Below are 26,136 nucleotides of genomic sequence, written 5' to 3' on the forward strand. Positions count from 1 at the left end.
GGAATAATTCTTTTGCAAAAGCGAATATCCTACAATCCCACATTCTGGGAAGAACATTGAGCTGAGCGGGAATATAACACCGAAAACAGTAATAGAGCGATTTTTATTGTCTTCTAAAAATTCCTTCCGGACGCCAAATATGCATTAAATATACGGAGCCCTCACAGGGTCCCGAAGCCCGTATAATACAAATCCCATCGACTTCTTCCCTTCTGGAGCTCGTCGAGTTTTGATGAACGTGGGGGGGCAGAGAAAGCTATCTTATCTGCAATGGAAATTCTGCCTGGATCTTGACACACACCCAAGGTAATGAGCCATTTTTAGAAAGCCCGGCACAAGAGCATACCTCCTAGCTTCCTTCTGACACATTCTCTTGCTTCCATGATGCCTTGATCCGTCGTCACAAAGAGACATTCTCCCGGCTTAGTCAATCCTTTGACGTATCCTGCGTTGCGTCCTCTAACAATCTTGCTCAAATCCTCTGCGTTCATCCATACCCGCCTTGTGGGCTTTGACACCATGCTCATCTTGCTAAGGACAGGCTCGTTGTTCCAGTACTTGAGACCCAGCCATAATCTTCGCGAGGCGATGTTTTGTTGCGTAACAGGCTCCTCATCGAGCGCAGAAAATGGTAAAGCTTGACCCGACAGACTTGGAGGGGGTTCCAAACCGCCGCGCTTCACGTTGGAAATGAAACCCGACTTTTGCAGCGACAGCGCCAAAGCCAGGATGAGGTTCGATGACGGAACAGATGTGAGGCCGAGCCGTGCCTTGGAGGCATTTTGAATATGCGAACAAACGTGGGAAAGATTGACCAAAGACATTTTTGCTCGATAACTGTGGAAAAATGCCTACTGTAGCCCGGGGCGGGAGTTGGCCCAGGTATCAGAGCAAGTTGGTTGATTCGGGAACGGCAACAAAACCAAAGGCTTTTGAGCCTAGACGCCCAAGTCAGTAGCTGAACCCACAAAGTCAATCCAGATAGAGTGTGTATTGCATACCAAACGAAAAGATCAATTGGAGTCGTCAATGTGTATATCAAATTCGCTGCCTGGCCGCACCAGAGAACGGAGATGGATAGCCTCAGCACGGAGTACTCGCGAAATCTTCGACTCTGCCTCCAATGGCGGCTGTCGCAAGAACCACAGATGGTTACCCGGAAAAGTTGCGAGCCGGGACCCTTCTCGCCGCATTTGATTGGGCGATTTCGCTCGTTCCATTGACCTGTGATCGCCCTCCTGGCAACCTGGTTCGCCTTTCACAAGCATTATTTAGCCGCCGAGAGCTGTGGTTCGAGGATGGCATCCCGGCCAGACTGCGGGGGTTGATTCTCCCAGGCGGCCTTCCTTTTGGCCAGCCTTTCTTATAATCCCATCATGTCTCTTTTCAACTTTCTATATTGCTGGGTAGAAATACCTATATGGTCGATTGCGAGCATAGAAAATACACCGACCAACGTTCTCGCAAATAGTCATGGAGAGCTATCCCCGGGATGAGCTTGCTCTGAATGCGTAAAGCTTCCTTCGTCTTCCCATAATTATACCTTTATAGTCATTGACAATATTACTCGATAGATTCGCCGACGTCCACTACTTCTTTAGTGACCCTTCAGCGAGGCCTTTGCAGCATCGCTTCGATAAGGGTTCACATGTGTTGCTCCATCGCAATGCTGCGGAGCGAAAGGGACGTTTGGAGATAGCGAACAATGTTGGCAATCCTGACCAAGATATTCTTGTTGGTGGTTAGCAGAAAGTCTTACTCGAAGAGCTTTGAGACTGGCAACTAATGAGCCTCAGTCCTTAGTCGGGTGCGGCTTGAGCATTCGCTCAATCACCCTTGCTTTGTTAGCTTAATTGTTTGCAAACCGGGCGTCGAGGGCAATTATATTGAGCATGATGGCCGGGGGCAGCAATGGTCCCTCCGAGATGCGGATCACCGAAATGGAGGACAATCCCTTTTTGAGATAAAGGCCCTGGACATTTATTTCTGGAAGCCCGAAGATGCCATGACATTCTCACGCGCTTTCAATAGTTTACATGGACATGGGCAGCTGAACACTTCTATCGATTCTGCCAAATCTGCGGAACCGGATCCTATGAGCCCCGTAGTACAACGATTAGAAGAAGCCGTCATATCTGAAGACTACCGCCCTGAAGCATTCGGCACTGCATCGGCAAAGTCGGATTTTGATACCTATGGTCATACAACTGCAGGAACTGTAGCACCAGCGGGTGCGACATCGCCCGCACAGGGCATGTCATTTGCTCCAATGGCGTACAATCCAGCTGCTCCGGCGGCGCCAGAGCCAATTCGAGAACGAGAAATGACGCCTCCTCCCACGGATGGATCTGATGGCACTGGACTGATGGCCGTAGCGGTCAACGAGGAGGGACAAGTCCCGTTGCCCACGTTTGCTCCGCCTCCAATTCAGCACAGCGCTACCTTGCCACAGATCTCTCAACCCTATTCGCATCCAGTTTGGCAGTCTTCGCAACAGACTGCCGAGCAAGCAATTCCTTCTGCGCAGTCTACAAATTTCCAATCTCCTCGTTTTATGCAATATGGGCAATTAGAGCGAACTCCGTCCTTCCCTCCCCCACCCCCTCCCCCTTCGGCCGTACCTGCCAATGTCCCGTCGGCCAGTCCTCAGCATTACCATGAAACCCATGCGCAACAGATTCCGGCTCTTTACGGTCAAACTCGTAGCGCTTCTCAAGGTGTCCCTTTCTCGCAGCCGCCGCAGCAATCCAGGAGCCCGTCATATGCAATATACCCAGAGCAACATACTTCGATCTACGGACAATCGCTTCCGCTTACTCCCATGTCCCCTGGCTTTGCAAGCGCGCCGGCTCAGTCCCCTCCTCCGGTGGGTTCAAATCAGGCGCAACAAGCGCCGGCCGGGTTGGATAATCCATATAATGTTCACAGCCAAGTGTACGTGCCGACAGAAGCCGAGCTCAAGTCCCATGGTGGTAAACCGAAAACGCCCAAGGCTGGACCTGGGCAACAGCCGGGCAAGTTGGAACAGAGGGCCGAGCGCTTGGAGAAGGGAGTCAATCGCTTCTTTAAGAAATTGGAGAAACGAGGTGTCTGATCGTCGTTGGGATACTGATGGACTCGCGGAGTCTAGCCTGAGCACCTTTTTAACGGCGATACCTGGGTTTTTATTCACGAGCTTCTTGATGCAATGTACCTAATATGACTTTGTAGCGTGCGGGAATACATCTTTAATTACCCTCGTTCCTCCCCTGCCCGGAGAATATCTGCAAGGCTGCCAGGGATTATCCCTTATGGGCAGATCAATGCATAGCACAGAGCTCTGCACCCACGTGGCGCCTGGTGTCCTGCACCATCGCTCCCACTAGATCAAGGTTATTTTAGAGTATTTCTCTTACGTGGTAATCGGGCCCGTTAACTAAGCTGTCGATTGATGGAGCAGTAGTGATGTGATGAATGGGCGACTGTTTTGCCAGCTTACCCTCGTGAGGTTTGACGAGGGTCTTTGAGTATATTTAGAGAGGGGTGGAAGACTCGATGAATATAGCGATTAGTCAATAATAGACTAAACATTGTGTACATTTTTGTCGAATATCTATCATTTGCTCTCACTGCTGGTTGATGGTCAACGTCAAATTATAACCATTGTGAGGGTTTCTGGCCGATTTCAAGCATATTCAGATGGCTTCAGAGTCTCTATTTTAACCGTTACTGTGGAGATGAGGTTAGTTGGAGTACACCGCGCGCCTGTATCGTCAGGAACCAGGAGAAAGATTGGGTCGGCGCGATCCAATCTCTCGCGCCAACCCGATTGAGGGTTAGCGTTTCCATGTTTGGTTGGCGTCCGTCATGGAGAGCCACCAAAAGTAATCATGTCAAAGGCCTAGTGGATTGCGTGCTCACGTTCAAAAATTCGCAACAATGCTCTTACGCCGTGGACTGCCCCCAATTGGAGATTCCGTGCTTGTTATGCTGGCGCAAAATGTAATCGTAATCTGGTGCTTGATTTCTAATGTCGGCGATGGCTTCCGGGGTTCTTAGATGACTGTTCTTTTTATCCCTCTGCTCTCTCACCCTCTCTCTTACTACTTCTTCTTGCTGTGCTTTCATCAACTATTTTGCCGTGTCTTTTTCATATCTTAATATATTCGAGACAATATAAAAGAAGCATCTGTTTCAAATACATCGTCACCTTCATCATTATTGCTTCCACCATGTCTGCATATGAAGAACGTCCCCTGTCCCCCAGGGACTCGGAGTCGGGTTACGCCAGTGGCAGTTCGAGCGAGGCATCCATCACTGAAGTCTTCTTCACCAAGCCTCACTTGAAGCACCTGAATCAGCAACTTCAGAAGCTGGAACCAGAGGGTAAGCGGTTTTCTTTCATGAGAGCGAGATGGTGACTCTTGTGTCATTGTGATAAGTGTTAACATCCCCCGGCAGATATTCTGAAATGGTGCATCGTCTCGCTGCCATCACTTTATCAAACGACGGCATTTGGTCTGACCGGTCTCGTCACGGTGGATATGCTTGCTCGTCTCAAAGATTCCATGTCGACTCAAGTCGATCTCATCTTCCTCGATACCCTTCACCACTTCAAGGAGACGATGTCTTTGGTAGACAAGGTCCAGAAGCGCTACCCTCAGGTCAACTTGCACGTGTACAAGCCCCAAGGAGCCGATAACACCGAAGAATTTGTCCGAAAGTACGGTGAAAAGCTGTGGGAGACCAACGAAGAACTGTACGACTGGGTTGCCAAGGTGGAGCCAGCACAGCGTGCTTACTCTGAACTCCAGGTCAAGGCAGTCTTGACTGGCAGAAGAAAGAGTCAGGGTGGAAAGCGTGGAGATTTGGACATTATCGAGGTCGATGAGGCCGGTTTGATCAAGATCAACCCCCTCGCCAACTGGAACTTTGGCCAGGTGCAAGACTACATTAAGCGGAACAACGTTCCGTACAATGAGCTGCTCGATCGGGGATATAAGAGCGTTGGAGATTGGCACTCTACGCAGTAAGTGTTAATAACTCAGTTTACATATCAAATTCCGTTACTGACCTCTTTCAAGACCAATCAAGGAAGGAGAGGACGAACGTGCCGGCCGATGGAAGGGACGAGCCAAGACTGAATGCGGTATCCACAACTCTCGCTCGAAATACGCTCAGTTTCTTCGCGAGCAGGAGTTAAAGATGCAAGAAGAAGCCCTGCGACAAGCAGTGGAGACCGGACTCAAAGTCGAGGCCTAAAACGTTCTTTTCATGCAGCATTTTGTTTATTTTCGTTTTTTCCTTTGTTCTTTTATCCATTGGGTGATATCATATCGGCATGGCTATAGGCGTTTAGGAGGTTTCCAGCATTTTGTGCAAGGCGCTTTACACCTGGAGGTTCTGAAAGTTTTGAAGAATTGGCACCAATATTTAAAGGATAGACTCTTGGAAGAGATCAAATTACAATTTATTCAATCCGATTTGCCTGTAATACATAATCTAAAATGGTCGCGTGCTCGAATTACGGTAGGTGACGAGATGACAGGATGTGGTGAGGGCTGCCGTTGAAGCTTATCGCTGTAAACGGAAAACTGCCGGATTGGGTTGGCTGCAACGCTGACACAGCGAGACATGGTGAGCGCAGCACCGAGCACGTTCAGCTCTCCCCGATCCGTCAATCCCGCCCTGGGGGTTGGTTGAACCCTTTTATCTTGTCCTGGTTACGGCAACCCGTATTCCGCAAAAATCACGCCGCCAGGAACGTTCCATCAACCTTAAAGAATTGAGATATACAATTGACATTCTCGACTTGCAATTGCCAATTGTTGTTCTGATTTTCGCCACCTCCGCGTGTGCACTGCCCTGTACCGTACTGGACTGTACAAAGCGACTATACAAAGCGACTGGACAACAGCGACAAGCCTTCAAACTGTACACTCAACTCTGGGTGGTGTCAGCATATGTCTTTTTTTAGCTCGACCTCTCCCTCTCCGGCGCTTTAGATCCGAATTCTCTCCCACAAAGCTGTTGAATATTATTGTGAACGTGCGTAAAGAGCCTCGACTTGGTTCTTGACTTTTCCGATACTTGGAGACATTTCGGCCTCGATAGTGTCTATGCACATGTTCGAATGTCATTAATGGCACCAACGTAGTTGTCGCATGTCTCGGGCCGAAGAAGTCAAGAGCGCGCATCATTTCGACCTTGAAGGCTTTGGGCTTCTGAAGATCAGGCCTTTTCGTCCTACTCTTTCTCAACTCGCTTTCAAATTCGATCTCGAACAGATTCGCTCCTTCTACAACCTAATCACTCAACGTAATGCGACTGCCTTTGCAGCTTCGGGCTGCGCCAACGGAACAGGGACCACCACCTCAAAGCACTGGCACGGCTGACTCCCACAGCGGAGGTGGAAATGGTCATACCCGTATCATAGTGGTACGTGAGGAATTCCACTGCCCAGTAGTCGTCATTGCTGGCTATGATGTCATTCATATTCTAACTCTTTCTGACAACAACAATATAGGCTACTGTTCTAGTCGCGGTTGGTGTAATAGGCGTAATTGCTGTATATTTTTACCTTGCCCATCTGGAGAAGAAGCGACTGGGTTATTCGGTGCATCCGTGGCGGCCATGGATAGTCAAGCTGAAAACCCGCTGGTCTCGATCAAAGTATGCCCGCGCACCTAACGACAACTCGGACGAGTCAGGCCGACGAAATGGCGCGACTTCAAGTGAAATGTCTCGAAGCTCACGACCTACAACTGGCGCCGGAACAACCAATGGTGTTGACCGGAATACGTCTATACGCTCTATCATGACCCTTCCCGCCTATGCCCCGGCTCCACGGCCTACCGAACAGATCCTCGGACGAGAAGGTGACCGAGCCGGCATTGATGTAGTCGTCGAATATCCAGAGACGGCAGAAGAAGAAGAAACCCGCCGCGAGCAACAAATGTCCTCACTCTACCAGATCCGGCTTGCCCGCCGAGCTGAGGCCGCCGAGCGGGAAGCACAACGACGGCTCCGTCGAGAAGCCCGCTCACGAGGCGACAACACAACCCTGGAAGAATTGCGAGTTCGAAGCCGACTACGTGCCGAAAGCGCCAGTTCTGTCGGCGGCAACGGCGGGCCAGGAGCCAGCACGACCAGCTTGAGCTCGGCGTCGCTGATCCAGGAGCACGCCGCTCGAGAGCGGGATCGGAGAATCCCTTCTGTGAGCTACGCGGATGTTGGTCTGGCGCGGCATGACGGCAGCCGCGTGAGAGCAAACTCGAACGACTCAGACAGGCCACTGCTCACATCTGTTGCCTCGACCGGTGCGCGAAGTAGATCTGGATCAAATCTCGCATGGCACGACCGCACGCGGTCCGCAACGTCCGTCTTGTCGTTATCCACAACCAATTCAGGAGGAAACGGGAACCGCCCGCCCATGGGCGACCCCAACGGATCCGACTTTGAGGAAATTTCCTTGCAACCGACCTTGGCCAGCTCGCATGGCACGCCACCTGAAAGCGACATTGCCGAGGCTCGAAGCCTGATACATCCAGACGAGCATCCCCCAGAGTATGAGCATGTTGATTGGGGAGATGCGCCTCCGTATGAACATGACAATGATCATTTCCACGACATTCGCACCAGTGATGATGTGGATGGTGACGATGACGATGAGGATACACCTCTTGGCACCGCCAGCAGGAGTGCTAGTGATAGCAGCAGCAGCAGCAACCACCATGATACACATCGAGAGTCGACATCCCAGCCACCTGTTCTTCCTGCCTTGCATACTCTACCCGCGATTGAAATCACGGGCACAACACCCGCAAGCTCGGCTCCCCCTACGCCAGTCTCACCTCATTCTAGAGAACCGAGAGAAATGTCATAGTCCTTTTTATCCATTTTCCCTTTTCCCCTCTCTTCTTCTCCTTTTCCTTTTTCCCTCTCTGTCCTCCTCCTCTTTTAATCCTTTCTTCTTCTTTTTCCTCTCATGTTTCATTTTCTATTTCTCCTCGCCTTTTGGCCGCTTTGCAAGGTATCGAGCGTCATGTCCACTTTTGTTTTTGTCATTCTTCTTCTTTTACTACTGTTCCTATTACCCCTTTCAAAGTAATTGTCATGCCGTTTTCATTTGAATCACTTTCTTTTTTTTTGGTTTTACATTTTTTTGGTTTTACATTCTTGGGAATCAAGCAGAGCTGGTAAAAACTTACCGCTAGCTAGTCGGGAAGAGCATGTGGTGTTCTGGCGCTTCCCCTTTCGCTTTTCGTCTATCATTCTTTTCTTCGTTTGTTTTGTTGTGCGCATTTCATTCGTAAACCACATCTTGTTTCTTTTTTTTTTTCTCTCCTCACAGTATCTCAACTAGAGCCTCGCATATCGCATTTTATATTTCCCTGTATTCGTTTGTGTGGTTGTGTTCGACATCTACCTTGGCTACTTTACCTACCTCGGGTTGCTTAGTCTTGTTCTACTTTGTTTGCAAAAAAATCAGCGCGTGAGTTTTGGATTATTGGGATTTCTTTGTCTCTCGTTATACATATACCTACCTTTTAATTTATTCTCTGCACAAGAACAGTGATATATTTGGTTTTGTGTGCAGTGGCTTACTCAATGGGTGATACTTTTTTTGGAAATGACATTGTTATGATTGTCTTAGATATTTTCTATCGTCTGTGAAGTTTCTCATAAAATTGGGAATGGATAACGCCATTACGGATCCAAGAAAAGAAAAAGACGAAACTACCAGGACTAACGCCCCCCACCCACCACACGGACACATAGGCACACAGCCATACTATCGCTCAGCATATTCGCACTATGCCCCCTCGTCCCAAAGACCAGCACTCATCAGCTTGGCAAACGGTCCGTTGCATCTCATCAATTCATCCCAAGTTCCCTGTTCAACTACTCTCCCAGCATCAAGCATGACTATCCTGTTCGCCAGCTTCATCATATACGCATCATGCGTGATAAGCACGACTGTGATTCCATGCTGCGCTGCAATCTTCATAATGGATGCCGCGATCGCGTCGCGATTCAGCGTGTCCAGCGCGCTGGTCGCTTCGTCGAGGATGAGCACTTTTGGTCTCCGAATGAGCGCTCGCGCGATGGCAATACGCTGCGCCTGGCCGCCCGAGAGCCCCATGCCGCCTTCGCCCACGAGCGTGTCGTAGCCCTGAGGAAGAGAGGAGATGAATTCGTCAATGCCAGCGGCGATTGCGGCGGCGCGGACGCGCGCAGACTCTTCTTCTTCTTCTTCTGCAGGAGGTGCAAGTGGGACTGAGGAGCAGGAGGAGCGGAGACCGTAGGTGATGTTTTGCGCGATTGTGGCGGGGAAGAGAGTAGGTGATTGCGGGACGATGGCGATTAGGGATCGGAGTGTAGGGATGTGTATAGATCGAATGTCATGTCCGCTGATAGTGAGCGGTGGCTGTGTGGATGTACGAAAGGGAAAGTGGGACTGGGTAGTAGGTGAGTAGAGGGCGAGAATGAGGGAGGCAATGGTTGATTTCCCACTGCCTGAGAGTCCCACAATCGCGGTACACGTATCGCGTGGGATTGTGAAGCTGATGGAGTTTAACGCCCGGGAAGCTGGCCGCGAGGGGTAGCTGAATGACAGGTTGTTGAAGATTATAGGCGTAGGCTCAATTGGTCGTATGTAGCCTGTGGATTCGTGAGATGAGCGTGGGAGGCGTGAGAGTCTTAGAACTCGCGCTGCAGTGTCTTTTGAAGCACTGATTTGTGGGACTATGAGCTCTGTTAGCGGGAAGTGATCTTGGATTACATAGATTAAGATGGGGTTGTCTTGCGAAGAACTTGGACACACGTACTGAAAGAGACAATGGCATTGGCGTTGCTCACGCTGAAGAGAAGAATGGAAAAGACGGAAAGAATTTCTTGCGTGGTATACTGAAAAGTAGCAGCCAGTACGGAGCCGTAGTAGAATAGAATTGCTTTTTTTTTTTCCATAGGTCAACATTGCGCTTGATGAATGGGAAAGTTGAAATTATACTCACCAGTGACGAAGACAACGGTGGAATCTGAAAGTCCAAAGAAAAGGCCAGAGTACGCAGCCCGCTTCACTCCAATACGCCAACAGCTTTTCACAGCATTTGTATGCTTTTGTTGAAAATATTTCTCCAGTGTCAAAGCCCTGACCGTCGTAACAGAAGTAAAGGCATCGTCAAGCGCGACACCGCAAGCGATCGAGGCGTCATTACTCAACTTTTCCCATTTTCCACTGACATATTCATAAGTTCTCGTAATGGCGTATGCAAAAGGGGCGACCGACAACCCCACAAGTGTCAATTTCCAGCTGATTATTGTGCCCCAGACAATGGCGACCACCATCATCAGAGCAGCGACAAATAGCAGTCCTGCAAATCGACCAATCAAATTCCTCATTTCTTCTGCATTTCGGTCAAGACACTCCAGTATCCGGGCAACTTCATTCTTCTCTTCATCAAAAAATGCCCGGGGTTGGTCGATGACGCGACTAAAAGCTTCCAGTCTAAGCGCGTCGATCCAGCATTGTCCACAGCGTTCAAGCAGATAATGCATTGCAAAAGAAGAAATAGAATCCCCCAGTGCAACTGCAAGAATTGACAAAGACCATGTCAGAGCAATTTCTTTTTGATGGTGCCGGACGTAAAGTGAACTAAGCAACTTAGAAAATACCCAGGAAAACAGGGGCGTCCCGGCAGCGTGCATCGCGGCAGACAGAAAGCCCAAAATAAGAAGAACACGGCCCTTTGTATCGAGTACCGGCCATATTGTACTGAAGATTGATTTCATGGAAATGACTGTTTCCAGGTTGTTTGCAGGTAGGCCTATTGGTGGGCTCATTTCGTACATGGTCGTCAGACGTTTGCTTTCAGTCTTTCTGAGTTTTGAAGACTGTAAACGGGCCTGAGAAGATGCAAGACCACTGGTTTCAATCAGTTCAATGTCGCTGCTCGCAGTCATCCTCTTAAAATTCGTGTTCTGGAACCTCTGGGGCTCTTGCACGTTGTATAGAGGATCTAGAAAGGACTGAAGGCTCGACTGTCGCACCTCTGCAGGGGCAGAAAGGAAAGGCGATACAAGAACAGAAGATTGACGGCGACACTGGACTTGATTGGCGCTCGTGGCGGCGAACACAGCCGGTATGATTGACGAAGGCCGTATCCGGCTTCTTTTATACCAATCATTAGGTTGCGGCAGAGCAAGTGTTCTCTCCTCTTGCCTTGATCGCTGATTGAACTCGTCCCGGAGGCTATCCTTAGCAGAGCATTTCCCACCGACATCCCGTGGCGCAGCAAGCGACGAGAACGAGCCTGGATCAGAGTTCTCTATGTCGCACCGATATCCCTCCTGAACGACATTTCCTTTGTCAATGAGGTAAACATAGTCATTTGCTAGGATTTGATCAATATGATGGGTGATAATGACGGTTGTCTTATCTCGTCGCCATCGTCGAATCGAGTCCATCAGAAGAGTTCGAGTCGTAAAGTCTAGAGCGCTAGTTGCCTCATCCAAAATGAGGATAGGCGTATCGCGCAGCTTGCTCCGCGCAATAGCAACTCGCTGCCTCTGGCCACCGCTGAGTGAGCCGCCCCCGGCTCCGACTAGGGTGTCTAGACCATCAGGTAGGTCGTTGACTGTCCGCTGCAACAGTGCAAACTCGGCGGCGTTTTCAACTTCATGACTGGCAACATTCCGATAACTACTGGACGCAAGAGCTATGTTTTGCAAAAGTGATTCGTTGAATAGAAACGTTTCTTGCTGGACAAAGGTTATATTGCGTCTCAGCCATTCGGTGCTAAGGGTCTGTAAAGAATGGCCATCAATGAGGATATTGCCCTGCTGTGGAGCATAAAAACGCATCAATAGAGCTCCTAGTGTGCTCTTGCCAGATCCACTCTGACCGACAACGAATGTGAGCTCTCCCGCAGGAATGAATAGGCTCGCGCCCCGTAAAACAAGTCGATCAGGACGGGAGGGATAAGAAAACGAAACCTTTGCGGTTAGTTTAAGCGTTAAGTAGGCCCGGGAAGGCTCACATTTCTAATGTCAATGTCCCCAACGCTCCTTGCCAATTCCTTCCTTCCCATAGGTAAACAACCACCTCCTTTGGCCGCGTTGCAGGAGATCGTGGAATAGAGAGCCGCGCCGGCAGCCTTGCCCTTTTCTACCACGATTAGATGCGGTAGTATTTGCTCGATTGCCTGAGTAGCCATGAGACACGCCCAAAAAGTGGTAAGAATGTCGCCAGCAGATTTTTGGCCAGAAGAAACCAGCGTACTGCCATACCAAAACCCTTGAACAAACATTCCTAGAGTAAAGATGCGCACGAACCCTATTTGAAGAGCATTTATACGGGCTTGGATGAGATAATCCTTGGCAGCAGCTTTGATGGTTTTGCTATAACGCGATATCTCAGAATCTTGCCCGTTGAAACATTTGACGGTTTCTATGGAAGACAGCGAGCCATTTGCAATTTTCGACGCTGCTGCGAGCTGATATGTTTGCTCTGCAATACTAGGCTGCATTTTTGCTGAAATGAATGACAAAGTAATTGCAGCAACCGGCATTGTGGACATTGTAACAAACGTAAGTTTCCAAGAGTAGTAGAATGCCAGAGCGAGTGCAGAAAGTACTGTGCTCGTGTATTGGACAATGAATCCCAGCGGTTGAGACGTCGCAGTCTGCAAATCATGTACCAATCTATTATATTATTTCAATACAAGGCCCCACAAAATGGGCGAAAGTATCGAGACTTACCTTTTCATCCTCGGCAGCAAAGCTCCGGTGCCGTTTGATTCCATGTCATACCATTCAACATTCTTCGTGCTGAGGCTGGCAAATATTCTTTCCCTTGCACTTCTGGCTTGAAGCTCACCAAAGCATACCCAGAACATAAGATAACTTCCGTTCAATAACCAACTTGCCGATCCTAGGCCTGCCAGTACGGTGCAATCATGAGATACTCTTTGACGTAGAGTTGAGCCGTCAATCCGCCCAGCACCGAAATCTGCGAATGAGTTGAATGTTTTACCAAGCACAAAGGCAAGCGCAGGTACAATCATGCCGGATATTATTGAAAGTAAAACAGCAAAAGACAGCCATAAGGCATCTGATAGAGAAGTAAACCTAAAAAGTGCTCGCCATGTTGCACACGCTCTCGAATCCGCAGCCTCAATTTGACAGGGACCATTGCTTGCGACTTTTGCGTCTTCCAGCATGGGCGAAATAGCTTCCTGATGAAGAGCTTTCCACCGGACTGAAACGGGATGAGAATTGAAAGAAATCTTTGTCGGTTTCTGTCTGCCATATATTCGTTGATTGAGTCATAAGGTGATGAAGAAACGATTGGTTAATCTGACAAAAAGAAAGATGTAGGTGAATTTCTGCTTTTATCTGACGACACCGATTCTGTCCATATCGCCAAGCATAAGAATGCGCGCGCAGTCGATATCATTCTTCTATTGAAACAATACTAACTATTGTCATTATCGCCATGCGTGCAGTTAGCGAAGTCTCCAAGACTTTAAGGACAATAGGAAGCTGCAGACAAAGAACATTTGCCGAATGCCGACCACCGCTCATTTCTGATTAGTGAAAATGCATGGAGACGGAAACAGCGGACTTTAGCAGGTCAGAAATCGGATTTGAAAAATTTCGTTCAAGGTAAGTTGCATCGATTTGTTTACAGATGGATTCTCGCGAGATATTCAGCATCAGGTTGATCGAGTAAAGACCTACCAGCTATTAGTACTGATCCAGGGGACCCCTTGGCGAACAGGATAGAAGCCGGATTAAAGCTATCCGCAATAAATAGAACATCGTACATGGATCTTGGCACTCAGGTCAATGGGTTAACTCGATGGTGCATCACTCCTTCATCTCACTCGGGGTTGATTTAACACGCAATAGGTCGAAAGCCCGTTGCAAAAATAGACAAACGAAAGATGATTTTGACTTTTAGAAACAGACGCCTTACATTTGCAATCTATAGTCGTCACATTTGTAGCAAAACGCCGCTCCCTGTAAATAATGACGAGAAAATAGGATTTATGCTTCGGTTTACTTGGCTTCACTGGGATGTTCACGTTCGTAGATCCAGTCGTTCAGACCAGCCCGATTCCTTCGAGTGTGAGTAAAGATCATTTGAAAAAGAAATAAGGTAGGGAACCAACCGTGCTATCTCAACAGCGTAGAATTGCATACGAACGGCTGTTGTAGTAAAGGTTCATCAGCAAAATCCAACTAGCTGCTAGGACGAATATCCTACCAAAAATCGTCTCCTTCTCCCCGTACTCCCACTTCGGGTTCGCTCGGAGCATAGTTCCGAAGTTATAATCGTCGACAGTTTTCTCGTACTTCATGAGGAAGTTCCGCCACCTTTCTTTGCCTGCTTTGCTCTTCATTTCATCTTCGTTGATGGTTGCGGCAGGGTCAAAGTCGGGAAACTCTTCTTTGAAATGTTCGTATATCTCATCATCCATTTTCGTAAGTCGTAGCTGCGAGCCCCGCATCTTTTCCAGAATGGCCCAGTAAGTGGACATGTGCTGCACAACTGTTTTGGCGGCGTTTGTTAGTTTGAAATCGAGTATGAGCGTGACGCTGTCAAGCTGCTGAATGTTGCCGAACCTTTAACTGCGAATTGCTTCTCGATCTATATGTCTGTCAGCACTGGCCCTGCTCCTTAGGTGGAGGGAGTCTATTGAACATACGTCTTCGAAGTTGTCCGCCTTCTCGGCGTCAAACTTCCCTGGAGCCGGTGCGACAGACATATTGGGAGAAGGGATTTTAGTGACGATATTCCAGGAAAAGATATTTACAAAAATTGAGGGTGATGAAATGGGGCTTCTTGACCAAAGAAGAAGTAATCAAAATACGTTTCAGGGAGTTAGTAAAATAAACCTACAATTTCGAGATTTTTTCGAAATCGTCATACTTAGCAGACGCGGAACTTACCGGAGGATACATACGGAGTACGGAGCGAGGCAGAGTATCCAAGTGGTTCAATTTAAGCAGAAGCGCATTATCTTCCAAATCACACTCCCACCATTATACGATGATGTTTCCAATCCAATCTCTATTTAACTAGAAAACTGAATTTTTCAAAGATCGGTTAAATGATCAGTTGATGGATGTATTCAATATCAAACTTTTCTTTATGATCGTAACTCCTTGTCAGTATGTGGTATGCTTATGTCAATGCAACTAAAGTAGAAATGACGCCGTGAACTACCATACCATTCATTATCGTACCAATGAGCAAATTCCCCGGGGTATCACCATCATCTCGAATCTATCTTTCAGTTATATATGATCTGCAACAGATCGACACTAGCTGGAGGCTGGTCTCGACTCATCAAAAATGCGCGAAAAGGTTCTGATGTCTGTCTAGCGCGGGCCTGATCAGGCGATCACGAAGCAACATCACTTCCGCTCTCCTCTTCAAAGCCTTCAAATTCTCCCCCTTCAGAATCAGAGTCGTCCTGTTCTGCAGTGGAAGAAGCCGCGTCAGATTCGGGAAGCTCGTTAAGCTCCTGCCCATCATCTCGTTTTCTCTTTTTTCTCATCTCACCCAATCTACCCTCACGGCCCTCAATATCCTTGGCCCCTTCACCTTCAGTATAGGGTGGAGGGGTGTACCATGGGATCTTTCCTCGTAGAAAGTCATTCAGCACCATTTTGGCCACGCCGTCAGTGTCCGCCTCTCCGCCCTTTAACAATCTTCCACCCTTTCTCGCCAGGACCTCCAGAAAGTCTATCGCCGAGCCCGTAATTTTGACATCATACGTGCGCTCAAGATGTTGCGGTTTGCACTTCTTCAAAACTGCCGCGATATACTGTTCAGGATTTTGAACATTTTCCACGCGGACAACGCCTCGAAGCAAAATGTCCTCTTCCGAATCATTTTGGTTGGGTGGCACCACACCAGGACAGTCTATGAGGTAGATTCTCTTCATGAGCGTAATGTACTGCCACACCTTTGTCTCTCCCGGAATTGGAGCGACAGTGCAGACCTTCTTCTTGCGAAGTGTATTGATGATGGAGGATTTTCCAGTGTTGGGGTAGCCGATGAAGCCGACAGAGACTTGTTTGCGATCAGAATGTAGGGACGAAAATTGTCGAAGAAGTTGAATCAACGAGCCTTTACCAAAGGAATTCGTGATTGAAGCATGGAATGCTAGAGTTGGATAGTCTTTTGACAGATTTCGAACCCAGGCGGCCTGAAAATAATAGTGTTAGCTTCTTAGTCAAGAAACATAAGAAAACAATAAAATGTATGAAACTTTGCGTAAGGGAGACACCAAGAGCACCCGCAATAAGCAGTGATGTTTCCCTGAGAATGCTAGAGACATCCCTCAGCTCTATTCGATAATCTCCAATACGGAGATATATCAACTTGCCAACAGAAAGCTGGCAAGCGGCGAGCTGAGGATTAATCTACCAAAGTTGTAACAGACAAGCCATCCACGGATACGCATAAAAATGCTGGAAGGCGCCTTGACTTAACAGTGGAATGTCTGTGCAAAACGGAAAAGAAATTTCCACAAGGACAAGGAGAAGAAAAACACGAAACAATTGAAGTAAAGGAATGCGACTTACAGCAACACCAGTGGGCACAAGATCGCACTTATTGAGGACGAATATCAGGTGCTTGTGAGGGGCTTCCTCCCGGATATATTTCTCAATACTCCTGCACCTTGTTCCCAGCGGATCTCTAGCGTCTAGGACATGAATGATCACATCCGAAGAGTCTATGACCTTGTAGAGCTCGTTCCATATCCGCTTGCTTTGACCTTTCGAAAAGACCGGCTCTCTCGCTGTGGTCAAAGTCTCAACATCAAAGGCAGAATCGCCACCTTGTTCAGCCCCTTCGGAGTTACCACTCAGCAACTTTGCCTGTTCCAAGCGGTCCAAATACGTATCGTGCATCTTTTCTGATTCTCCAGCGAGATCTTCAATGGAGCCAACAGCGAGCTTTACCCGCTTTCGCTGCGCCTTCGGCCCAAATGTTTCAGCAAAAGGCGCTGACTCCACTGTCATTTTTGCTTGATGTTGCTTTACACCATTTACGCCTTGGCCATCTCTGATCAAGCTCATAGGGAGCTTATTACTTTTCAGCAATACTTGATAAGGATCCGAGGCTCGTTCGGCCATGGCGTCACGGAACGAATTGAGAGCATCCTGGCTGATGACTCTTGTATTGGTGAACCACTTCCTGTTTGGTTCAATTCGTGCATTGGGTATTTCCCGAGATTGGAATGAGGCGGCCTTTGTGACTTCTCCAGCTGCATTATGCTGAGCCTTGCCCTCTTTGAACATATTCAATTGCCTCGCTTTCTTAGCATTTCTGCGGCAAAGATTACACATGTTAGCTTGAAAACGGTTACAAGAAGCAGACGCCGTGCTTGAAAAGCAGGACACGGGGACGTCAAGGCTGGAATGATAGCATCAATTTCTTCTCAAGACTTACCGATAGAAATTCTCGCCCTTCGTCCGTACATTGGCCATTCCATCTCCAACCTTCCCCTGGCGCTCTCGCCTGGTAGCCTCCTTCTTTCCGGTACCCATTTTGAGCTGAAAAGAAACCGGCGATGTCAAACAAGTCTTCGAGTACACAAAGTCGTGGTGGATTCAAGAGACGAGAGAAATTTCAACTTTTTTTTATCAGCCTTCGCCTAGCGATGCCAAGACCCCAGGGACCATAAAAACTCCCTGCCAGCACTAGAGGTCCGATACTTGACTGAAGAAGCGAGGTACAGATCTCAATGTACCTTATTTGCGTCTCTAGATGCAAATAATCAAAAATTCTGTGGAGATTACTGAGGCGAAGTACCTTTGAGAATAGTATCGCTTGGTATATTAATTGGAGATTGAATTTGAGAGAGACACGGCCTTTTTGATTTTGCTTAGTCATACAAAGTCATCTCTACGGGGGAAGGAAATCAATGTTGGATATTTTGATCTCGAAAGGCTCCAGAACGCCCATCGCTGCCAGTGTCAAGTTCGCCATGACGCGAACAAAACCTTTGCTCTCTGTGCCTTCGAGGCTAGGGCAATGTCATACTTTCCTCCCTCGACACTTCTCCACGTCCAAGGCGGCCTTCAAGATTGGTCCGGAATCGCCCAGATTTATCGAAGTTCCTCAACCAATTCAGCCGCAAGCCCCCGGGGTGCCAGTTGTAAAAGGTGTACTGCCTGTGCCTCGACAGATTTTCTCGAAGCGTGGGCCGGTGAAAACATCAAAAGCCTACTATGATAAAACTGTACCAAAACCAAACAAGCACCATCGCCATGTCGGAGCAAAGAACTCGGAAGAGTCCCATTATCTTATTTGGAAAAAACAATCGGCGGAGCTGAGAAGACGGAATTTGCGAGAAGGACTTTTGGAATTGTCGCACAGAAAAATAAACACCGATAATATTGTTGCAGCAAGAAGCGCAGCGAAGCAGGCCGACCATCAGCGGCTCATCAATGAGCCTGAGCGGGAAGACGAACGCCTCACAAATCCTTCTATTCTGGTCTCGATGAAGCAACAGAAGATTGGCATGCTGCCTGATCCCAACCGAGAAAGCCGAATTGTCGACAAAACCTTGAAACTTCAAGAACGCCAGGCTGCGAAAGAGCAAGAACGGAAAGATCGGTTGCATACCCTTTATACTCAGGCTCGAGAATTTATCACAACGGAGGCGCAACTCAACGAAGCCATTGACAGAACGTTTGTGGAGTACCCCGAAGAGTTCACCAGTGATGGAGGGCTTGGTGAGAACATTTGGAACAGAGGGTCACCTGAGACAGTTCAGCAGATGCTGAATGAGATCAATAGAACCGGAAGCAATGCAATCAAGCATTACACCGGTGTGGGAGATATTACTCAGAAGCGTGTTCGGAGAATTGCGGAAGAATTGACCGGCGGTCGATTGTAAATTCACAAAGGCGTCGACAAACGGTATTTGTTTTTACGGCACATGTACTACCACGTTCTTGTCATAATTTGTCATTTATATTCTGCGTTTCGATCTTTTTTCTTACGTTTGGAAACGCTAGATTTGTGAATAGATCACATTTGCTCTTGAAGGCCTAAACAACCTGTGCCAAGAAGACGAGGATTTGAAAACTCGTGTTACTGCTGACGGGAAGACACATGATTTGGATCAAGTGGGGTCATTTTACAGGCATCTACGCGTGTGCCTCTGATAGCTTTCGAGCTTCTCAGATGGGTCTGCCAAAAGGCCAAAGAGCGTAACAATTCCGTCCATGTCAGAAAAGGTTACGCACAAGGGCCTCGTGTGCAAATTCATAAGGGAGGTATATTGAGACATGGAGAGAGTGTGTGTGTTCTTTAAATTGTTGCGCGTACAACTTGGCGAAGGTCGAGATTTCTCTATCTTGTTTTTTCTTTACTTTCTCCAATTGATCGCATTGTTTTCCCAAGATATCTCCTGATGGAAAACCCCGCGGAAGGCCTTGGCCAGTTTCTCATCGCTTAGGCCAAAATTGGGGTTCAGGAATGATGATACTCTTGAGCCCGAGGTGGTTAGAGGGTGAAGTAGAGCTCAACGGGTGGAATTGAGTTTCAATGCATCTACGCTAACCCCCCCGCCTGCTATGACTAAATGATCTAACTAACCCTTTATTACCCGCGTAAGCCGTTGGCAGAACAACTATTGGCAATTATAGTTTCCAGGTTGTGAAGGCCCCATGGCAGAAAAGGATGGGTTGTCAGCCCTGAAAGCCTGATGTTCTAAAAATGTATCCGGAGAGCCATTAATCTCGTTCTGGGCTCTGGATGGTAGGAACGTTGAGGTCAACACATGATCGTACAAGATATTTCATTTTCTTGCTTTTGCTAGCAAACAATGTCAAGTTACCATGGAAAGACAGACCTTTATTTCTCAACTCGGACCATATGCCACGACGTAGGCAAGGTAAGGTGGACGCACAATGACCAGTCAGCAAAGAGCTGCATTTTGCATCGGGCATTTCTCTTCCGACGTCTAAGTTATACGGATCTTGGCTCTCTAGTTACTAGAATCGTTGACTTGCATGGTCACCTGGGTGACCTTCAAGGTCCCCTGTTCCCCTCCCGGGTGTGGGCCCTTTGAGAGGGTTGAAATAAGTTATCCGAGGTAAATAATTGATAACTAGCACAGCCAATTCAAACTTGGTTGCCCCTCGTCTTTCCCGTTAGTTACGAGGGAAATGAGCTCTGCAGCGGCAACGATCGGCACCCAAGACTCCAAGCTTTGTGGCGTTACCTGATCAGACACCGAAAACAGCCTGTTATGACGTTACAGTTAACCTACAGAGATAGGCAAACCTCAACGTGAACTGTTCAAGTGCAAGTGCGCTTTTCCGCACCGCCTCGCCGCTATTCAGCATCTGACACCTCGTATCAGCTCTCCAAAATGACTTTGCCCTAAAGCGGATGAGGGTCCTCGTTCATCATGTCACTTCTCACCCGTTTTTCCCCAATTTACACTTTGGTCCTAGGGTGAACTGTGACTTTTGAAACTACTTTCACAACAGAACAAGGGTATCAACAATCTTGGCGATCCTTCATTATGATTAAACCATTCTAGATGGCCCGTTTCTCAATTGAAGAATGATCATAATAGTGGAGATCAGTAGGAGAAATAATTCGTTCATAGGGCAAAAGATTCAGATCACGGCTGAATTTGAAACGTTTGATGTAAATATCGGTAATGAGTGAAGCAAGGAGCCCATTCGAAAAAGGAAAAAAGATGACAACTCCCCAAGAGATCCTACCGTAGTATGCAAATCGCTAATGATGCATAATATCAGGATTACCGCATGAAATTATGGAGAAGAAGGCGAGTCGAAGAAAGCCTTGTCGAGTGAGTTATTCGGTCATGAACAGCTTGGCTTGGCCGGGGCGCGACGCTATCGTATACGAGGCGTCGAGCCTGGCCAGGATTCCCCGCATTTTGAGCTGCGGGTGGAGGCCGGCGGAGACATGAAGCAACCACTCCACAACCAAGTTAACTTACACTCTTTTCTTTCTTTTCTTTTCTCTTACACACACACACACTCGCACTGTCAGGTCCTGCAGATGACACTAATGAACACCCATTTATATTTTTCAGCCGCTTCATGGCCTAAGCTGCCATGACGCTTTGGCGGCACCAGGGTCATACTCGGTTGGGTTTACCTCGCCCACCCCAGTGCGGCAAAAAGGGACAAGATGACCGCCGAGCCTCCTGGGAAGATGATGTTTACTGCCAAAGAAGATTAAAGGGCACCAAACAACCAATCGCGTCCTCCCCCCTGGCTTAAGGCATCCTGTATCTTGGCGGTGCCTCATCCAGCTCGTAAACCACTTCCCGAGCTGGTTCCTCGGGAAGATGGTCCGACTTGCTTGACTGTCACCACAAGAGATCGAGCATGTACGCTTTGAGCCTAGGAATATCCTAGTTTGATGCCCGGCCATGGATGTAAGTCGTCCCTCCCCGACTCCCCCTGTGTGGCCTGCCACTAATAATATCAGATCGTGTACGGTGCTGTTGCGTCCACGAAATCTCATTGGAGACCCAAAGAAAAGAATACACGGGCGTGGCTAGTGCTGCTACGACAACGAGATCTGCTTCTTTTTACCCCGTTTTTCTTTTACGATGCTCTAATTGCCTCTCGTCTCACCTCGTTTCAATGTGACCATGGGCCCCGCATCTTCATGTTGGAGCTGTTCACAGTGATGACATCGTGTGTTTTGCCACCAGACCGTGCCTTTCTCATATGAGGCCAGCCGGACTTGCCAGCCAAAGCTATATAGACCCCTCGAGAGCTCCCGTTCGAACAAGTTCATCATTCCATCTCTGAACCCCAAGGGCTAAAGCATACAAGCCAATCGTTCTATACTTTATTGTTTGTGACAAGCCCATTGGGAACAGATACCCGCTTCTCTTATCTTGAACCATCAACATGTTGAACACATACGCTGTTTCGGCTCTGGCCCTCGCTCTCGGTGCCAATGCCCTCGTTGCTAGGGACGGCAACTGCTGCTTCCACTTGACCGCATCTGGCGGAGAGTCTGGTACTGTAGGCCAACTGTCTGATGGACAGAACAGAATTGGGGGTGGTCTATCTCCTGCTACCTATTGCATTGACTCTAATGGTGGTCTTACTGACGGGAATGGCCGCGGATGTATTCTTACGCGTATGTCTCTCTGTCCCTGAAGATCTCAAAAAAGGATCAAAACTGATCTTGTACAGCTCCAACCACCCAATTTCAATGTGATTCCGGTGCGACGCCTACTGGCGGATTCTCAGTCGGATGTGACGGAAGCGTTTCATACAATGGCAATTCCAATTTCCAGGCCTGCCCTACGGGTGAGAATGGAGAGTACAACATCTACACCACTGCGCCCTCTGGTCAAGGAGGTTGTGTCACCATTACTCTCAATGCTGATAGCTGCCACTCCGGCTGCCCTCCGCCCCCGCCAAAGCAATGTCCGGCCGATCTCTCTGGCACTTTTGAGTGAGTCTAGGCCTTTCCTTGAATTCTGCAGTTACTGACTCCGTCAAAAAAAGGTTCCCTCACTTGATCGTCCCCATCGACAAGAGCAACCCTGATAAAGCATACGGGACGTCGTACAATGGAGAGGTCACGCCCACCATTTCGTCCATTTTCAACTTTGACATTCCCGCCTCCGACTCGGGCAAGACGTGTACACTTGTGTTCCTATTCCCGAAACAGAGCGACTTGCAGACGTCGTCATTCACTTTCTCCGGAAGCGGCCAGATCGACTTCAGCTCGCTGGCTACTACTGCCACTCAACAGACTACATACAACAATGCTCCCAAGGTTTCAAAGGATCTGGGCGTCTTCACTGTCTCTCCTGGCAATAGCTATACCATTAGCACATTCAGCTGCCCTGCCAACACAGCAATCAGCTTCGAGCTCAGCACAAGCTCCGACACGAACCTTAACTACTTCCAGGACTACAACCCCTCGCCGTAAGTTCCCACTAACCCACTGTCTCCCAATTCTCCCCTGCTTCAAGAGCTTGTCCAGACCTTTTCAATTTATATTTCTTCGGTTTTACTGACATAATACCCACTAGAATCGGTCTCTACATTACCGTCTGTTAAAAAACATTCCGACCGACGTGCGTGGCATTCTGAGCCCCCTGCAATTTTTCCGCACCTGGAAACTTGTGTTATCCTTGGGAAAATGTCTCACGCTCTTCATATTTTTTTTTTTTTTTTTTTTTTGCATTCATTCATTTTAATAACTCACGACTCGACGTAAATTGTGCTCCAGCCTCTCTGCCTCGTTGCACAAGTTAAATTTTACGTTTTTCACGACTTTTATTGCCCTTCCCACCCCATACTCGTGCTTTTTAATAATTTTTTTTTCCCTCTTCTTTCTCCTTTTTCTGCGGCTCACTCAGCATTACTTTCGATGCAAAGCAGAAAAACTTATTTCATCTCTGCAGTGCTATTGCACTATGGGTGGTCAATCACGGGAAAAAGGGAAAATAAGCCTCTCTGTAGTTTTAACATCAGGCATACCTAGTTTTCTATTTATCATCTACTATAGCTAGGAAGGCATAATAATATAATTGAGCGCTTTGGCGTTATAATTTGTTCTTAGGGACGTTATTTGATGGTTGTCTTGACCGTGACTGTGAACTTGTTTGGCCATCTATCACTGTTTTATTTTTATCTAAATTTTTTTCATTTTATTTTATTTTATTTTATTTTCTAGGAATTAAGCAGAGATAGCACCTCCGGCTCGGAACAATGACAATGTGATGCCTTAAAGCTGAGATGTATATATTTACAGATATATTTGCCCGGTTTGCACTGTGTAAAATCGAGTCTGAAAACTCGCATATCCAAAGATGAAAAACCACATGAGTCTGAATACCAGTGTATCGAAAAATACCTACAGCAACACTGTAGAATACAAATATGTATGAAAGAATCTTGGTCGTAAATTACTATTCTCTAACTCTGTATATCGACTCTGTCTTCTACTACGCTGTATCGTACGCAATCTACCAAACTGTCTAATGAAAATGGACAGATAAAATAATAAAACGAAATCAAGCACGGTAATCATCCTGTACTCCGCGGTAGAGTTGTAATCACTTCATTGCGGCCTGGGACGCTTTCAGACTACCCACGACAGTAAAGCAGATCAAAGGCGAAATGGCATACGTAATCTGTGTACATTGTGTCAGTCGCTGCGACACAGATCTATGGATCAAGTGGGAAAGAAGATGTCGGGATAGTGGAGAAGGGAGAATGGGAAAAGTGGAGAAAGGAGAATAAGGGAAAAAAAAAAGGCAACGTACAGTCAAAAACTTTGCAATGGACATTTTTTCTGCCTCGGAAGAGCCGTCAACGTCGGCGAGAGCGACGAGTTTCATGGCAGATGGGCCGGTGGGCATCATCATCATTGCGAACCACAGGATTGGGTCCTCGTCGAGCCAGTGCGTGCGTGATGCGATGGCCCATATGGCGACAATGCTGATGCTGGATGATTGATTGATATTAGCCACTTGGCCCTTTTATTTTTTTCATATTTCTGGGCAAGTTACTCACATGGGCCACAAGATGAAGCGAATAAATGTAATCAAGACCATTGATATCCACGGCACCTTTTCTCCCTGGTCGCCCTTCTTTGTCAAGGAGCTATGCAGCTTGACACCGACGACGAGCACCTGCAACACGGCAAAGAGGTTGCCGACATTACGTACGGCCGTGGTCAGCCAGGCATTGAAGTACCCGCCTTCCTCAGTCGGATTGAAAAAGACTCGATGGAGAGGAGGTACGAGTCCGACAAGAAGACCAATGAGTCCGCCAATGACGGGCGCGTTGACAAAGGCGTATGCAAAGTCGAGTGCTTCCCGCACCCATGGTGGCAGGCGTTTGTAATAGTGAATGGATTTTTCAAGTCCCTTTTTATGCGCCATGCGACCACGTCGAATGACGGGATCAGGTAGCAAGGGCGTTCGCTCCTCTGGATCATCCCCTCGTGCTGCTGGGTGGGGGATATCGCCATGTTCGGCGGGACTGTTGGGGTCTGGATGATGACCATCGGTTTGGTCATCGTTGTTAATTTGCTCGCCGTCGCTGACTTGGGAATTGGACTCGTCATCTTCATCATCACCCTGTTCAGCGTTTGATATGGACGACTGAGCGGATTTCCGGCGTGTCCGGTCCTTGTCGTTGCTGTCAGGCTCGTCGGGACTGTCCTCTTCGTGTCCACCGTTGAGCAGGCTGGGTCCAAGTGCAAACGTCAAGGAATTACCAACGAGCGAGCAAACGAGAAAATACGACTGCGCACGAGAAATTGCATTTGGAATTGTGTCAGTGTCAGACGCAAGCAGCCGCGTCAGAATGCCAGTCGTTTCAAGGGACTGGACAAGAAGTAAAGGGAGCGAAGTGGTGTTGTTGAAGCATATCGCTGGTGTTGCCCATGCTGGGAGTCGTAGGACTCGAGTCGCAAGAATGCCAATGGCCATTGATACAAGGGTATAGATAATCGACCAGATGAGAATAGGGACATATCGCAGGGCCGTGGACAGGTGGAGCTCCGATCCCACCTTTGCGATCAAGAGACATGGTAGAAGGAGCTTGACGCACAGCCGGGACACTTGTTTTGTGGATTTCTCATTGAGCAGGTCGAATTGAGCAGCAATAACGCCAAAGAGGATTGTCAGAATCACAGACAGGCTGGCCTGGAGAGCACCCAGAAAGCTACTCAAGAGACCATCATCTGCCATTTTGAAAGCGATTGCGTAGCAGTTGATAGGGTGATTCACTGGGAGGAGTACACATGTATGGTCAATGAGTTGCCGGGATTGCCATTGATGCTGTTTTCCTCATCTATTCAAAATCGGGCTCAGACTTAGATAAAAGGAATAAACAATGCGGTGGGACAAACAAAAGAAAGTTCACAGTGGGTGGGTGGTGTGTGCCTTAGGGTAACTAATTCCAGATTGCCATAGCCTATCATGTTACAGCAGTGCGAAAGCGTAAACTTGGAAAATTCCTGATATCAGGGAATGGAAAGTTGAACTGTGGACGGGGTCCAGTCCCATAAAAGGGGAAATAGACGTCATGGACCCCAATAGGGCAGTCACTCCCCCCATTCCTTGAACTAAATCTCGCCCTAAGGGAGAGATA

At 48.0% G+C, this 26,136-nt stretch overlaps 10 protein-coding genes across 10 annotated transcripts; 5 read left to right on the forward strand and 5 right to left on the reverse strand.

The window, feature by feature from the left end:
* Positions 1-2: 2 nt before the first annotated feature.
* Positions 3-1,062, reverse strand: L228DRAFT_226029 (30S ribosomal protein S8). Its single transcript, XM_018330402.1, has 2 exons — positions 1,002-1,062; positions 3-938 (listed from the first exon to the last, which is right to left on the reverse strand). The coding sequence occupies exon 2, from the start codon at positions 822-824 to the stop codon at positions 321-323; it is 504 nt and encodes a 167-aa protein (XP_018191817.1). The 5' UTR covers positions 825-938; positions 1,002-1,062; the 3' UTR covers positions 3-320.
* Positions 1,063-1,274: 212 nt separating this feature from the next.
* On the forward strand, positions 1,275-3,526 carry L228DRAFT_242705 (hypothetical protein). Its single transcript, XM_018331516.1, has 3 exons — positions 1,275-1,511; positions 1,575-1,741; positions 1,797-3,526. Exons 1-3 carry the CDS (start codon positions 1,474-1,476, stop codon positions 3,092-3,094), a joined length of 1,503 nt encoding a protein of 500 aa, XP_018191818.1. The 5' UTR covers positions 1,275-1,473; the 3' UTR covers positions 3,095-3,526.
* Positions 3,527-4,084: 558 nt separating this feature from the next.
* On the forward strand, positions 4,085-5,474 carry L228DRAFT_242709 (putative 3'-phosphoadenosine-5'-phosphosulfate reductase Met16). The gene is made up of 3 exons (XM_018331517.1): positions 4,085-4,365; positions 4,441-5,008; positions 5,064-5,474. The coding sequence occupies exons 1-3, from the start codon at positions 4,212-4,214 to the stop codon at positions 5,239-5,241; spliced, it is 900 nt and encodes a 299-aa protein (XP_018191819.1). The 5' UTR covers positions 4,085-4,211; the 3' UTR covers positions 5,242-5,474.
* A 1,018-nt stretch (positions 5,475-6,492) lies between these two features.
* On the forward strand, positions 6,493-8,329 carry L228DRAFT_8683 (hypothetical protein). The gene has a single exon (XM_018336926.1). The coding sequence runs from the start codon at positions 6,719-6,721 to the stop codon at positions 7,862-7,864; it is 1,146 nt and encodes a 381-aa protein (XP_018191820.1). The 5' UTR covers positions 6,493-6,718; the 3' UTR covers positions 7,865-8,329.
* L228DRAFT_226035 (P-loop containing nucleoside triphosphate hydrolase protein) lies at positions 8,324-13,498 on the reverse strand. The gene is made up of 5 exons (XM_018330403.1): positions 12,742-13,498; positions 12,021-12,684; positions 9,996-11,976; positions 9,810-9,932; positions 8,324-9,726 (listed from the first exon to the last, which is right to left on the reverse strand). Exons 1-5 carry the CDS (start codon positions 13,200-13,202, stop codon positions 8,795-8,797), a joined length of 4,161 nt encoding a protein of 1,386 aa, XP_018191821.1. The 5' UTR covers positions 13,203-13,498; the 3' UTR covers positions 8,324-8,794.
* A 452-nt stretch (positions 13,499-13,950) lies between these two features.
* L228DRAFT_242712 (DUF757-domain-containing protein) lies at positions 13,951-14,871 on the reverse strand. The gene is made up of 5 exons (XM_018331518.1): positions 14,694-14,871; positions 14,611-14,635; positions 14,252-14,536; positions 14,157-14,193; positions 13,951-14,104 (listed from the first exon to the last, which is right to left on the reverse strand). Exons 1-5 carry the CDS (start codon positions 14,751-14,753, stop codon positions 14,044-14,046), a joined length of 468 nt encoding a protein of 155 aa, XP_018191822.1. The 5' UTR covers positions 14,754-14,871; the 3' UTR covers positions 13,951-14,043.
* Positions 14,872-15,100: 229 nt separating this feature from the next.
* Positions 15,101-17,605, reverse strand: L228DRAFT_242714 (putative nucleolar GTPase). The gene is made up of 3 exons (XM_018331519.1): positions 17,453-17,605; positions 16,582-17,329; positions 15,101-16,202 (listed from the first exon to the last, which is right to left on the reverse strand). Exons 1-3 carry the CDS (start codon positions 17,548-17,550, stop codon positions 15,393-15,395), a joined length of 1,656 nt encoding a protein of 551 aa, XP_018191823.1. The 5' UTR covers positions 17,551-17,605; the 3' UTR covers positions 15,101-15,392.
* A 385-nt stretch (positions 17,606-17,990) lies between these two features.
* L228DRAFT_264688 (hypothetical protein) lies at positions 17,991-18,905 on the forward strand (the record flags this gene model as incomplete). Its single annotated transcript, XM_018334602.1, has 1 exon — positions 17,991-18,905. The coding sequence occupies one exon, from the start codon at positions 17,991-17,993 to the stop codon at positions 18,903-18,905; it is 915 nt and encodes a 304-aa protein (XP_018191824.1).
* Positions 18,906-21,918: 3,013 nt separating this feature from the next.
* Positions 21,919-23,088, forward strand: L228DRAFT_264689 (hypothetical protein; the record flags this gene model as incomplete). The annotated part of the gene is made up of 4 exons (XM_018334603.1): positions 21,919-22,153; positions 22,210-22,474; positions 22,528-22,953; positions 23,061-23,088. 4 exons carry the CDS (start codon positions 21,919-21,921, stop codon positions 23,086-23,088), a joined length of 954 nt encoding a protein of 317 aa, XP_018191825.1.
* Positions 23,089-24,089: 1,001 nt separating this feature from the next.
* L228DRAFT_279503 (hypothetical protein) lies at positions 24,090-26,001 on the reverse strand (the record flags this gene model as incomplete). The annotated part of the gene is made up of 3 exons (XM_018335689.1): positions 24,550-26,001; positions 24,300-24,480; positions 24,090-24,167 (listed from the first exon to the last, which is right to left on the reverse strand). The coding sequence occupies exons 1-3, from the start codon at positions 25,731-25,733 to the stop codon at positions 24,090-24,092; spliced, it is 1,443 nt and encodes a 480-aa protein (XP_018191826.1). The 5' UTR covers positions 25,734-26,001.
* Positions 26,002-26,136: the final 135 nt, after the last annotated feature.

The sequence above is a fragment of the Xylona heveae genome (assembly GCF_001619985.1).
Source record: "Xylona heveae TC161 unplaced genomic scaffold L228scaffold_1, whole genome shotgun sequence".
NCBI classification, from domain to species: Eukaryota; Fungi; Ascomycota; class Xylonomycetes; order Xylonales; family Xylonaceae; genus Xylona; species Xylona heveae.